Genomic DNA, 14,381 nt, shown 5'->3' on the forward strand with positions numbered 1-14,381 from the left:
AGATGACAGAAAGAGAAAGAAGAAAATCAGTTAAGAAGAAGACAGACAGACTTGCAGTCTCTTATTCTTATCCTTCAACCGGCCCCAACAGTGTATCATTCACAGACATAGAACGGTCTGTGTGAGCAGCCGTCTTTTCAGCACGGGGGATAACAGCGTAATTTATCACAGATCAGCGGGGAAACCACGGGTCGTTCCCCCTGATACATTTCTATTTGAGGATACTCTCCCCTCCTAAACCCAAACGTCACTTCCGGCTAGTGAGAAGGCAATTTTCAACAATAATTATCGCTGAAAACTAGACGTTGTGGTAAGTGTTTGGTGTAGATTACAACGTCTGATCAGCTTAGTTAAGTCGATCACTTTGATTGTTTATGTTATTTGTTCGCAACAGAAGGATTTTTTTTTATCTGTGAACAAAAAAGAAGACGTTTGATGAGAACTTGTCAGCACACATTGACACAATCTCAGTCATTGTAATTTGTATACATGATTCATGATTGTCAACTGCTCTTGCGATGATTATTCGGCTGTTTCACTTTTAGTTCAGATCTGTATCTGTTGCAACTTTGAGAACGAACACGATTGTGTTCCTGTTTACCTCTTTTAACCTTTGTTTATTGCATTATCGGTAATCTTGAACTTTAGTGTGTTAAAAAAACTTAAACTCATAGTGTCATAGCTCAGAATTCAGAGGCATCATAGCCTCCAAACTTGCAGACCCTGCACTTGTAAGTATAACAAGTTATTTTAGATCCCTTTGAAGTCACGGAATGAACTGTACCTTTGTGTACGATTGCAATTACATGCGTCAAAGACGGAATTATCCGTGCATTCCGACAGGGGACGTAAGTCTGTCGTGTAAATGATGTCCCTTGGTTGAAAAAGTAAGCTTTTTGGCATCATTTTCGTCGATCAAACAACCAAATTAATTAATTATGCTTAAGATTGGAGCTCTTCTTCTTCTTCTTCGTTCATGGGCTTAGACTCCCGCGTTCACTTATGTTTTTAGCAGGAGTGGAGTTTTACGTGTATGACTGTTTTTACCCCGCCATTTAGGCAGCCATACGCCGCTTTCGGAGGAAGCATGCTGGGTATTTTCGTGTTTCTATAACCCACGAAACTCGGACATAGATTACAGGATCTTTTCCGTGCGCACTTGGTCTTGACATGTGCTTGCGTGTACACACGAACGGGGTTAAGTCACTAGCAGGTCTGCACATAAGTTGACCTGGGAGATCGGAAAAATCTCCACATTTAACCCACCAGGCGGCAGCAGCCGGGATTCAAACTCACGACCTCCCGATTAGGAAGCCGACGTCTTACCACTGCGCCACTTCGCCCGTCGTGAGATTGGAGCTCAATCCGTGAATTAATTTCACGACAAATGTTATTTGACTTGTTTACAGGGACTTGTATCAAAAATAATAAAGAATGCCACTGAAATATTGGCTATGAATTTTACACACTAAAGTTCAAGATTACTGCATTACCTTTAATTTCTGTGTTGATTTTTATTTCAGAAAAAAGTACGATGGACAGGTTGCTTCGACTGGGAGGCGGCATGCCAGGCCTCGGACAAGTAAGACAGAGTCTATGTTACTTGTTAGATAGGTTATATCACATGTGAATGTTCATGACTTTATGGGGTATTATTGAACTTAAGCATTGTAAATTCAAAGCTTGGAATCCAGTGCCATTATTGAGTTCTATTTGCTATTAGGTCACTTTTAGTTTTGTCAATGCAAAGAATGACTATAGTGAATTTAATTGGCAGTGTTAGCTTCAAAAGTGAGCACAATTTGGTCATTTACGTCTTAGGTTGAAGAGAAAGCATACTCAACGCCACCATATTTGTCTCCCTTTGCTTGTCATTTTCATTCTAAAATTTACTCAAAATGGCCGCGCCAATGATTTCCTTCTAAACCCCATGTAATTTGTTAAGAAAACGCATCTATACCGTTGAATTCTTAACTTGAAATTGAATGGTAATTTGAATGACTTTTTATGCTTAAAAGAGCAGTTTATGCAAATCCAGAGGCTATGATAGCTGAAGAAAAACATCCCTGAATTTATAACGCAAGCTAGTTCAACGCAATTTCAACATAACTCGTTATGAAGTCCAAACACTATCAGTAACCAAATTAAATCTGCGTCCGGTGATGTCCATTTCGAGTTTTCGAACACCTTTTCAATATATATATATGTGAACAGCTCAGATCATGGGTAATTTTAACACCTTCACATTTAAATGCTTATTTTATAGCCATCCATTGAATTGAGAAGAAAACAAAGCATACTAAACTGCTAAGCATGAATCAAACAATAAGAAAATAAAAAGAACCAACAGCATCGTTTTGTATGTGTGGGTAGTAAACACGTTTTATTTACAAAACACGGCGGAAAATGGCGACAAATTTGTTGCACAGCGACAGGTCACTTTCTTCAACCAAGGCCAGTACTTTCATACATGACAAAGGAAAGCAAATATGGCCTGAATAATAAAGTTATAGTGTTCCTTTGCGTGTCTGAGTGATAAACTGTTTTAACCAACTATCTTCTGAAACGTAATTGCACTCAGCAGATTTGTCTTCCACTCATAACTTTCGTGTCACACGGTCTTTGCGACAAACAGATAGATCGCATTCTCGCAGAAAATCATTGACAACACAGACCAGTCATTTTTGAGTCACTTGAGAAAAAGTGACTCTATGTAATCGGTCAGTGTTAGTCTGTCCGGCCGGCCGGCCGGCCGGCCGTCCGGCCGGCCGTCCGTAGACACCACCTTAACGTTGGACTTTTCTCGGAAACTATCAAAGCGATCGGGCTCATATTTTGTTTAGTCGTGACCTCCAATGACCTCTACACTTTAACGATGGTTTCGTTGACCTTTGACCTTTTTCAAGGTCACAGGTCAGCGTCAAAGGAAAAATTAGACATTTTATATCTTTGACAAAGTTCATCGGATGTGATTGAAACTTTGTAGGATTATTCTTTACATCAAAGTATTTACATCTGTAGCCTTTTACGAACGTTATCAGAAAAACAAGGGAGATAACTAGCCTTTTCTGTTCGGCAACACACAACTTAACGTTGGGCTTTTCTCGGAAACTATAAAAGTGACCGGGCTCAAATTTTATGTGAACGTGACTCATTGTGTTGTGAATAGCAATTTCTTCCTGTCCATCTGATGCCTCATATAATATTCAGAACTGCGAAAGTGACTCGATCGAGCGTTTGCTCTTCTTGTTAGCATTGCATTTGGGAAGGGCTACTATTATAGTGTGTTTTAAGAAAGAAAAACATTACAGTATCGGCAGAACACGACCAAATGAGTTTTCGTGTCACAGCGTTATGGGCGTGAGATTGTGTTCTCACACTGTAGCAAAATCATTGACAACACAGACAAGTCAGTTTTAGCATAGACATTGGGAAAGGCTACTATTATAGTGTGTTTTAGGAAAGAAAAACATTATAGTATCAGCAGAACACGACCAAATCATGACAAATGAGTTTGCGTTTTGGGCGTTATGGGCGTTTTTTCACACTGCAGATCATATCTCAAAAACTACGGAGTGGATCTTTATGAAATTTGATATGGATATTTTTGACTGGATTTTCTCATAGAAGGTTTTTCCGTTTATTGATAGGACAGTTTGATGACGTCATATTTTACCGTTTGCCAAAAGGTCGAGGCAGCACTTTCACAGTTACAGTTTTTCATCAATTTGATCGAATTTCTTATCACACAATCTCAGATCTAGGCCGGATTATGGGATTGCATTTCAGTTTGGTCACTTAAAGTTTTGTTATTGAAATGTTTGTTCGAAATATGTCATTTTTTCAAATTTTTAAAAACTAATATTTGAAACAAAAAATTTATATTGGTGTATTCCCTATTGCGTCCTGTATCTAAAACTATATAGTTTTGTTGTTTTGTATTGATAATTATGCTTAAAAATGAAGAAAACCGATAAATAACCACTATCTTTATTTATGAAAAAAGACACTTAAAAACAACTTCTATCTATTCCTTACCATTTTCTGATTCCAAATATATATAGTTTCATGGTGTTTGACGTTGAAAATAGGCTAAAACTTAACAAACTCGGATCGTTGAATGGAAATTATACTTCCAAGCTCCGTGCAGCTGACAACATGATAAAAACACGTCATTTCAAGTGTGGAACACGCTCATGACGTCATACTGAAAGGTGATGAATTATGGCTTCACCTTGCGATGTTTCATTTCAAACATGGTAACATTTTTAAAGGGGTTTCTTTCTCAGATTTCTGTTTGCCCTCTGTCTGTTTCTCTATGTCTCCGTCTGTCTGACTGATTCAATTAAATGTGTAATTACTTAGTTTTGCAAAAGTCAAACTAAGTAGGATATACCTAATTGATTCAGGTCTCTAAATTCTTATTGTAAAATTGTGAGTTTTATTCAAAACAAATTTAATTGGTGTTTTAAACTCAATAATGGGGCATGCTGTGATGAGTAGAAGAATGTGTGCTTACGAGCAGAAAAAGCCCATCAAAGTCAAGAATCGTGTTTTTCTTTTTCTATTTTCACCTTGTAGCTTCATACAGACACTAAGCAACAGTGTAGTTCCACTTCCAGTGCAATATCTTGTACTTTAATTTTGACCATCTGTGTAACACTTTATTGACCCATGATCTGAGCTGTTCACATATACGTGTATATTTTGTATTTCAGGCAAATTTTTTTTATTAAAGTATTATACAGAATGATGCATAAATGTATCAAAAAGACTGCTTTACTGATTTATATTTTATTTTAAATATTTGACGTTTGCCCATACATTGCATAAATAAGTTTTTTTCAAACATGTTTAGCAGTTACACAGCGAAGTAGGGTGGAGTGAGGATTGGTGTAGAGTATTTTTCTCAACTTGATTAAATTTTACAGAGGGTGAGAAAGTACTTAGTCCTATAGTAACAGCAGTCATTAGATATTAGGTTCCAAAAATCACAACGTAACATTTTAATTCTTTTTCAGAGTGCGCCTCCATCAGATGCCCCTGTGGTTGATACAGCAGAACAGGTCTACATCTCATCCTTAGCTCTGCTCAAGGTAATCTGCAAAACGGGCACATTTTATTCTTTAAATTTACCAGATATATATGACTTACTCGTGCATACAGATTAAAGTTAGATATGCAACCATCGATGTCAATCAAATACTTTATTTGTGTGTTTTTATATGTGACAACATATGCTGCCTTCCGCTGAATTTTACTAAATTTTTAGCGTTGTAAAAGATGATTTGGTAAAAGCTAAGGTAAAAATAGAATAGCCTGATTTGTGAATAATTCAAGGGGCGCTTCCCGATGGGATTGTACTATTAGTATTTAGTATTACTTTCTGGTGAATCTGTTGAATGACCGATTTTGGTCTTAACCTAACCTATTGTCCAAAGGCGAGCAATCTTGACAGATATCGTCAGTAAGTTATCATTGTAAAAATCATTTTTTAATTTTAATATGACGTTTTATGTATAAATTGGGTAATTATATATCATTTTAGGTATATAATATTTACAAATTACATGCAGTTAACTTTATGAAAATGTCATTAATTTGATTAAATTTAATTGAGGTAAAAGCAGAATAGAGAGGAAAACCGAACAGAGAGAGAGAGAGTCAGTGTGTGTGTGCGTGCGAGTGTGCATGTGTTTCGTGAGAGTGAGTGTTTGGGATGCTTTTCAGGGCAATTCTTAATTCGTAGTAAATAGGATGTATTTTATGTTTTAAACCGCCTGACACTGCAATTGAATTTTCCTTGTTTTTCAAGGACAGTAAAATCTTGAGTCTTCAGCGCTGAAAGTCCACAAAATGGGGCACTGGCCTTTGGCTAGTACTTCTCATAATTGACTAGCCAGAGAACGAATTTTACTCGCCAAGCCAACCATTTGTTTCAGCAACTTTACTCGCATTTGGCGAGTACATTAACATTTCTACTCGCCATTTACATGTTTTTACTCGCCATGGCGAATCAAATACTCGCCACTTTCAGGCCTGGTCTTGAGAAGTTCCGTCTTTTTTCTGTGACAGATGCTGAAGCATGGACGTGCAGGAGTCCCCATGGAGGTGATGGGTTTGATGCTGGGAGAGTTTGTGGATGACTACACCGTTCGGGTCATCGACGTTTTCGCCATGCCACAGTCCGGAACTGTACGTTCAAGCTAAAGAAAATCATCTTACTTCCTGCAACGTTTACTTATACTTTGGGCTAGATATTGCTAAACGAAGTTTGGAGACCCTATAGTGGGACCCCCTTTTAATGTAAGACCTCCACAAATCCGAGAAATTCCGGTCTTAAAAAGGAAAGAGTCTTAAAATGGGTGCCGGTGTCAGACTTTCTGGGACAAAGAACCAGAACCCCCCGCAGGTTAGGGGGAAGAATTTACCCGATGCTCCCCAGCATGTCGTAAGAGGCGACTAACGGATTTTGTTTCTCCTTTTACCCTTGTTAAGTGTTTCTTGTAAAGAATATAGTCCATGTTTGTACAGATTTTAGTCAAGCAGTATGTAAGTAATGTTAAGTCCTTTGTACTGGAAACTTGCATTCTCCCAGTAAGGTCATATATTGTACTACGTTGCAAGCCCCTGGAGCAATTTTTGGATTAGTGCTTTTGTGAACAAGCAACATTTGACAAGTGGCTCTATCCCATCCCCCCCCCCCCCCCCCCCCCTTCCCCGTTATGATATAACCTTGAACGGTTGAAAACGACGTTAAAGACCAAATAAAGAAAGAATGGGACACAGAGGCCCTAGAAGGGGAAAATCTTCAAAGAGTGTTCCACTGTAATATTTTGAACTCTCTGCCAATGTCGAGTTTGGTTGAAGATGAATTGAACGATTCTTAAACTTTAGAATAGAGCCAGAAGAAGTTATGACTTGCCTGATACATTTTTCAGACATGTCACATATACTTTTATCAGAGTGTTAATGCTGTAAAACACACTGTTGCGAATGTTGCATGCTGCATTTTATCACCCGCTATCTAAATGAGGCTTCTTCCAAGATTCATTGACCACAAATATTTGATCTTGAACACAGTCAGAAGCCTCAAGCCTAAACACTGACACAAAGGAGAATATTAGACTTTTGGCTAAAATCAGACTTTCTAGGAGCTAAAAAAGTTCAGTTACAAAGCAGTTTCTTGAATTTAGAACCAGAATGTCTGCATTATTTCAAAACAGACTCTGAATGTCTGCATTATTTTCAACTTGTTGAACAATGACTGACTATTCCGTTTATCCCATATCTGATGTTTTGTTGAGATGATGATTCGTTTGAGTCGAGATTCCAACGGAAGCATCCACTAAGTGACTGTGACTTGCATCATTCTTTTCTGATGTTGTTTGTTTCAGGGTGTCAGTGTGGAGGCTGTGGACCCGGTGTTTCAGGCCAAGATGTTGGACATGCTGAAGCAGACGGGCAGGTGAGTTTGTTTATTTGTTCTTCTAGTCCGTCGTATTATTCATTGTTTATGTCAGACAGCTCTAGAAGTAGCGGTTATTTAATGAGTTTCGTCGGAATGAAAAACCGTATTTTCTATTTGTGTGTGCGTGTGATTTTTTTGAATGTGTAGTTTTCACAGTTAGTTATGGGACTAATGTGTTTTGAAGAACTGTGTATAGTCCACTCCGACCTGAACATTTGTCTCCGCTCAAAGTAAACCTCTCCCCCAATTACTGTCATTGTCAGCCCTGCATGTTATGTTATGTGAAGTCTTATATCGCGCGCGTAGCTCCAGACTCGGACTCAAGGCGCAGGGATCTATTTATGCCGTGTGAGATAGAATTTTTTACACAATACATCACGCATTCACATCGACCAGCAGATCGCAGCCATTTCGGCGCATATCCTACTTTTCACGGCCTATTATTCCAAGTCACACGGGTATTTTGGTGGACATTTTTTATCTATGCCTTTACAATTTTGCCAGGAAAAACCCTTTTGTCAATCGTGGGATCTTTAACGTGCACACCCCAATGTAGTGTACACGAAGGGACCTCGGTTTTTCGTCTCATCCGAAAGACTAGCACTTGAACCCACCACCTAGGTTAGGAAAGGGGGGAGAAAATTGCTAACACCCTGACCCAGGGTCGAACTCGCAACCTCTCGCTTCCGAGCGCAAGTGCGTTACCACTCAGCCACCCAGTCCTCCTATGGCATGGTGGACCTCTTTGCCTCGTCTAGTTTTATTTGTTAGTTTGTTTTCATTTCTCTTCTTTTTGGAATGTCAGCGAATAGAGCTTTACTGTGTGCCTTTGTGTTTCAGACCTGAGATGGTGGTGGGGTGGTACCACTCTCACCCTGGCTTTGGTTGCTGGTTGTCGGGTGTAGATATCAACACGCAGCAGAGTTTCGAGGCGCTATCAGAGAGAGCGGTCGCTGTCGTCGTTGACCCTATCCAGAGCGTGAAAGGGAAGGTGAGTGAACCAAAAACTGTTCAAGCACATTTATAAATGAAGGGCTCTCTTGAAGACATAAGATTTTGTGACAACCCTGTGCAATACACAGGAATGTTGCTTGGCTTGAGTACATTCCATACAGAATACATTCAAACACAATACAGAACTTGCCCACCGAATTGCTTACAGTTACACACTCACTCACTCACCAGCTCACACTCTGAAGCTCCGAATCTTGATGTGATTTTCTGCAGTAATTATTCATGATTTTATCTCTGACAGAATGATTGATAAACCAGAGTGAGACAGACCTGGGAACCCATACGATTTCGCCGTATTCTGTACGCATGATTCTCTAGAATACGATCAGTACAGTCAGTGCCAGTGGAAAAAAATACGACGAGAAAAATTCCTAGACTACTCTTCTTCACAAGCGCATCCCGAAGACGATCCAGTGTTTTGACACATGATTACAGTTATTGTCAGTAAACATTAAAAGAAGCATTTGCTTTAAATGTATTGGTAAACTTAATTAACGGTGCGACGGACGCATGTGAAATAATTTTGAATCATGGATGTTCAAATGCTGTATGGAGTACGCTCATTTGTTTGAAAATACACCAAGTTTGTTTGAGAATACTCCAAGTACAAAACAGGGGTCCCAGGTTTGGTGAGAGGTTACATTTTGCTAGAAGTACCGTACTTTCCGGGTCATAAGGCGCGACTTTTTTCCTCGAGTTCGACCCCTGCGTCTTGTATAACGAAGCGCCTAATCCGTGTATGAAATACGAAAAAAATCAAAGAGACGGCTTGAGTACCAGTCAAACAACTTGTGATAATGCATGTTTCAGCTACTAGGTACTGCCCTGCCTTTGATCTGGCTGCACACACAGATTTCCACTCTGTTAAACTCGGTCACTGACCCCGATGCAGGAAGTGTTTCCTCTCTCAGATATGACAGGGGAACCACCTCTCATGGCAAAAACTGGGTCATTGACCCCTGGGAAGAAGGTCGTGTCTATAAACAAGGCCACCCAGCGATCACAATGCCTTTGATCTGGCCGCACACACAGAGCACACATATTTTCACTCAGTTAAAGTCGGTCACTGACCGGTCACTGACCCCGGTGCAGGAAGTGTTTCCTCTCTCAGATATGACAGGGGAACCACCTCTCATGGCAAAAACTGGGTCATTTTGGTGCGCCCTATGGCCCCCTGCGTCCAATGGGTGACTGGATTACAATTTTTTTTTAAAGAAGGGGGTGCGTCTTGTATAACGAAGCGCCTTGTCACCCGGAAAGTACGTTAGTGTTTGTTTGCTTCACTGAATTATGTTTGGCGTTTTTTGGTGTTTGTTTGTTTATATTTCTGTTTCAGTACTCCTACTGTTAACTTTTGATTTTAACATTATTTTAATAGCTTATTGCTTCAACTGCTAGAAAGGTTTGGAGACATGTATAGTTTTCATGCCATGAAGGTACTGCTATTAAAGTATTAATAATTCCTGCATGTTCCCTTGTGTGTGATAAACTGCATTATCTGTTTTGCTGATGCATGTACTGACATTGTGTGTGGTTTTGCCTGATACAGGTGGTGATAGATGCGTTCCGCTTGATCAACCCCAACATGATGGTTCTGGGGCAGGAACCCAGACAGACCACGTCCAACCTCGGTCATCTTAACAAACCCTCCATACAGGTGAGGCACTTGAGCCGCACAGATGTCCTTGTACAAAGTGTGATTTGTTTGTAAAGCTGTACGATTCAGAAAGCACGCCCCAGTAAGCTTGTTCGTTTCTACCCCAGTCCCATCTATGGTGCTAAGTGTCAGAGTGTCTTGCCTGCTGAGTTCACTGTAACGGACGTCTGACTTTGACAGGCTTTTTTGTTTGTGTAAAAGGGCACAAGAAGTGTGTCTTTACTAATTTGCCACAGTGGAACTACAGAGATTGACGTGAACCCTTGTGATTGCGGAAATCATTCTGTGGATAAAAGATCTTCCTTAGGCCAAAAAAAAAAGATAGGTCTGTTTACGGTAACCCGACCGACCCTATTTTTTTCGCGCGACCCTAGACTTTTTTTTGGCATTTGGGGGGGGGGGGGGGGGGATCTTGGTTTTTTTGCAAAATAACGTAAAAATATGGTTTTTTGGAGGGGGAAAAAGAAAAAATCCCGACCTACCGACCCTATTTTTTTGGCCTATGTTACCGTAAACAGACCTCTTTTTTTTGGCCTTAGTGTTAGTCCTGAATGAGAACAGTGTGCCAGAGACAAAATGATAACAAAATGACAGATGTTTCTTGTTCTCCATAGCTGTGGATTTTGAACCATAAACCTTGTTTGTGTGTGTGTGTGTGTGTGTGTGTGTGTGTGTGTGTGTGTGTGTGTGTGTGTGTGTGTGTGTGTGTGTGTGTGTGTTTTTGAAAGAGAAACTACAAGAGAGCATAGTCTGATGACTTACATTTTGTGTTATCTTTCAGGCTTTGATACACGGTTTGAATCGACACTACTACTCACTCGCCATCAACTACAGGAAGAATGAATTGGAACAAAAGGTAAGGATCAATGACTCTTGTGAGGGCGGTCAGTTAAAAGACAGTTTGGAAATTATCAATTTCTAGTTTCTATATACGACTCCTAATAATAAATTAGCACACAGGGCAGAAAGCTGTGCATTTTATGCTAAAGCTGTGGAATTGATTTTTCAAAGCCTTGATTATTATTCGCTCATATGTATTGATTTTCCTTTTTTTTGCAGACAATAACATTTGCCAAGAGTTCATTTAAAAAGAACTACCAAGTATAGATTCATAGATTGTGCAGAGGGTAATCTTTAATCTAAATGAACATGTATAGCAAAAGAGCAAGCCTAGCTATTCATTTCCGCCTGTTTTGTGCTTTTCTCTTTTTTTCTTTCTCTAACTTTAATTCTATGATTTTTATTTGCAGATGTTGTTGAACCTACACAAGAAGAGCTGGGTGGACGGCCTAACGTTGTCCGACTACAAAGAGCACTGCAGTCTCAATGAGAAAACTGTCGGCAGTATGCTTGATCTCGCCAAAAACTACCACAAGGTATGAACTTCTTGATTTTTTGCGTTATGTTTTCAAGGAAAGCTCATGTGTTTTTTGGTTATAGGTTTGTTTCTTTGGTTATTTTTATGCATTTGTCGTGTGGTATGTTTTTTGTTGTGGACAGTCTCTGAAATGTTAATCAATCCTTAACAACAAATAGAAAGCAAGAAACTGCATCGTGTGTTTGTTTGCACCAACTCCAGAAATGTGCATGGAGTCATGTTGAAAAAATAATCCATCAGTGGCACAGACTGTTATCTGAGAAATGCACATATCACAATCAACAAATTAATGTCAGAATTTTTTTTTTTTTTTCAGGCTTTGGAGGAAGAAGAAAACATGACCCCAGAACAGTTTGCTATCAAGAACGTTGGCAAACAGGTGAGTCAGTATTCAGAGAAAAAAGTTAGGTATCCGCCTATTACTACAACACAAGGAACAGGTGGTTGCTGTGGAATTATACGAAAAAAACCACCTTATCGTGGAACCTTTGTGGGCAGGTGGTCGTTATCTTGAGATGCTGGGGCATGTTTGACTGTGCAAGACAGAGTGGAGTAGAAGATATGATTTAGAATGTACCCGTGTGACTTGGAATAATAGGCTGTGAAAAATAGGATATGCGCCGAAATGGCTGCGATCTGCTGGCCGATGTGAATGCGTGATGTATTGTGTAAAAAAATTCCATCTCACACGGCATAAATAAATCCCTGCGCCTTGAATATGTGCGCGATATAAATTGCATAAAATAAAAATAAAAATTTTTAAAAAATCCTTGCGCTTAGAACTGTACCCACGGAATACGCGCGATATAAGCCTCATATTGATTGATTGATCGTGGAACCTTTGTGGGCAGGTGGTCGTTATCTTGAGATGCTGGAGCAGGTTTGACTGTGCAAGACAGAGTGGAGTAGAAGATATGATTTAGAATGTAGGACTCTCTTTCATGCACACGTAGATCAAGATTTATAAAAACGTGAACCATGTGTGCATCTGATTAAGCAGACACCATGAACTTTTATGATTCTGTACTGTACTGCTTTTGTTCAGCTCACATTTTCTCTGTAAACATGATATCCATGAGAAAAAATATTTTATAAATTGGTGTGCAAGTCGGTCTTTGTCTTCAGGTTTTCTGTAACTAGTCTTGCCGTTCACAAAAATCAGGATTCTTTCTTTTTTCCAATTTCAGGATCCTAAGCGACATCTAGAGGAGCATGTGGATGTGTTGATGACCAAGAACATTGTGCAGTGTCTGGGAGCCATGCTACACACTGTCGTCTTCAAGTAGTTCCATCTCCACTTCGTCATCGCACCTTCGTTGCAACATCTGCCCATTGTGAATGAAAGAACCTAGTTTGGGTGGGCAGGGTTTTGCTGCAAATGTTCTTTTTTTAACATTTATTTTCTTTGAGGGGGGGGGGGGGGGGTGTTAAAATGGGGGAGTAAGGGGGATTGTGGTATTTCTTTGAAATTATGAACATTTGTTATCAGCGCTTGCTATTGTTAGTGTTACAAAGCACCTTTGTAAAGCCACACTGTGGTAGGCTGGGCTTTGGCTTTACATACTTTTTTGGATGTTAACGTCCACTGCTTTATTCCAGGAAAGGGATATTAACAGAATTCTTGCTACAGAAATATCTGCAACATCAAAAGCAATGAGTGAATCTCGAATAAATGAGGGATAGAAAAGAAAATTGACATGTAAGTCAGGCAATTACTAAAACAAAGCAGTTGTATAGAACATACAGATATGAATGAATGGAAACGTATGAATAAGGCCGTGAAAAGTAAATATGCGCCGACATGGCTGCAATCTACTGGCCGTATAAAATTTCATCTCACACGGCATCACTGCAGAGCGCCTAGAACTGTACCCACGGAATATGCGCGATATAAGCCTCATTGAATGATTGAATTCACACTCTTCAATATTTGTTTCATTAAAACTTGTTTTGTCTTCTGTGTGAAATAATGTCTACTCTGTTGCAAGAATGTATGTTTTTTGTGTGTTGAAATAAATGTTTTACATTTACTATTGTGTTTAGTGTGTGTGTGTGTGTGTGTGTGTGTGTGTTTCAGTGCATGTAATGTGCATTGCTTTCCTTTATGTGATAGCAGATGCAGTCAGAAAATCATTCAAATTACATCCGTGTGAAAAATCCACATGGAAATGTATAAACAAATCTGGGTATCGTGAACTTTTGCATTGCAAATTCAGGTACATTTTTCTGCTGCATTTTGTTTGTTTGTTTGTTTGCTTGCTTAACACCCAGCCGACCACAAAGGGCCATATCAGGGCGGTGCTGCTTTGACATATAACGTGCGCCGCACACAAGACAGAAGTCGCAGCACAGGCTTCATGTCTCACCCAGTCACATTTTTCTGACACCGGACCAACCAGTCCTAGCACTAACCCCATAATGCCAGACGCCAGGTGGAGCAGCCACTAGATTGCCAATTTTAAAGTCTTAGGTATGACCCGGCCGGGGTTCGAACCCACGACCTCCCGATCACGGGGCGGACGCCTTACCACTAGGCCAACCGTGCCGGTTTCTGCTGCATTATAAGCCTCTGAATATGAATAACTTCACTATAGAGTAATTCTTTACCAAACATCTCACTGTGTAAGAGAAGATAGTTTATTATTGCCTCAACATGCATGCACATATTACTGTGTAGTTTTGCAGTGGCACTGCAGTTTTGAGAACTGATATTGATACATTCATATCATAAGATAAGGCCTAAAAAAAAAATAGGTGTGGTTACGGTAACCCGACCTACCCTATTTTTGGGGGCCGACCCAATAACTTTTTATTACATTTGTCAAAAAAATACCAAAAAAAACAAGTAAACGAGTGCAGAA

The 14,381-nt window shown here is 39.7% G+C and overlaps 1 protein-coding gene across 1 annotated transcript; it reads left to right on the plus strand.

The window, feature by feature from the left end:
- Positions 1-233: 233 nt before the first annotated feature.
- LOC138980261 (26S proteasome non-ATPase regulatory subunit 14) lies at positions 234-13,550 on the plus strand. Its single transcript, XM_070353110.1, has 11 exons — positions 234-310; positions 1,524-1,582; positions 5,022-5,096; positions 6,076-6,195; positions 7,398-7,468; positions 8,312-8,462; positions 10,035-10,142; positions 10,924-10,998; positions 11,393-11,518; positions 11,837-11,899; positions 12,708-13,550. Exons 2-11 carry the CDS (start codon positions 1,535-1,537, stop codon positions 12,804-12,806), a joined length of 936 nt encoding a protein of 311 aa, XP_070209211.1. The 5' UTR covers positions 234-310; positions 1,524-1,534; the 3' UTR covers positions 12,807-13,550.
- Positions 13,551-14,381: the final 831 nt, after the last annotated feature.

This window comes from Littorina saxatilis, linkage group LG11 (assembly GCF_037325665.1).
Source record: "Littorina saxatilis isolate snail1 linkage group LG11, US_GU_Lsax_2.0, whole genome shotgun sequence".
Taxonomy (NCBI): Eukaryota; Metazoa; Mollusca; class Gastropoda; order Littorinimorpha; family Littorinidae; genus Littorina; species Littorina saxatilis.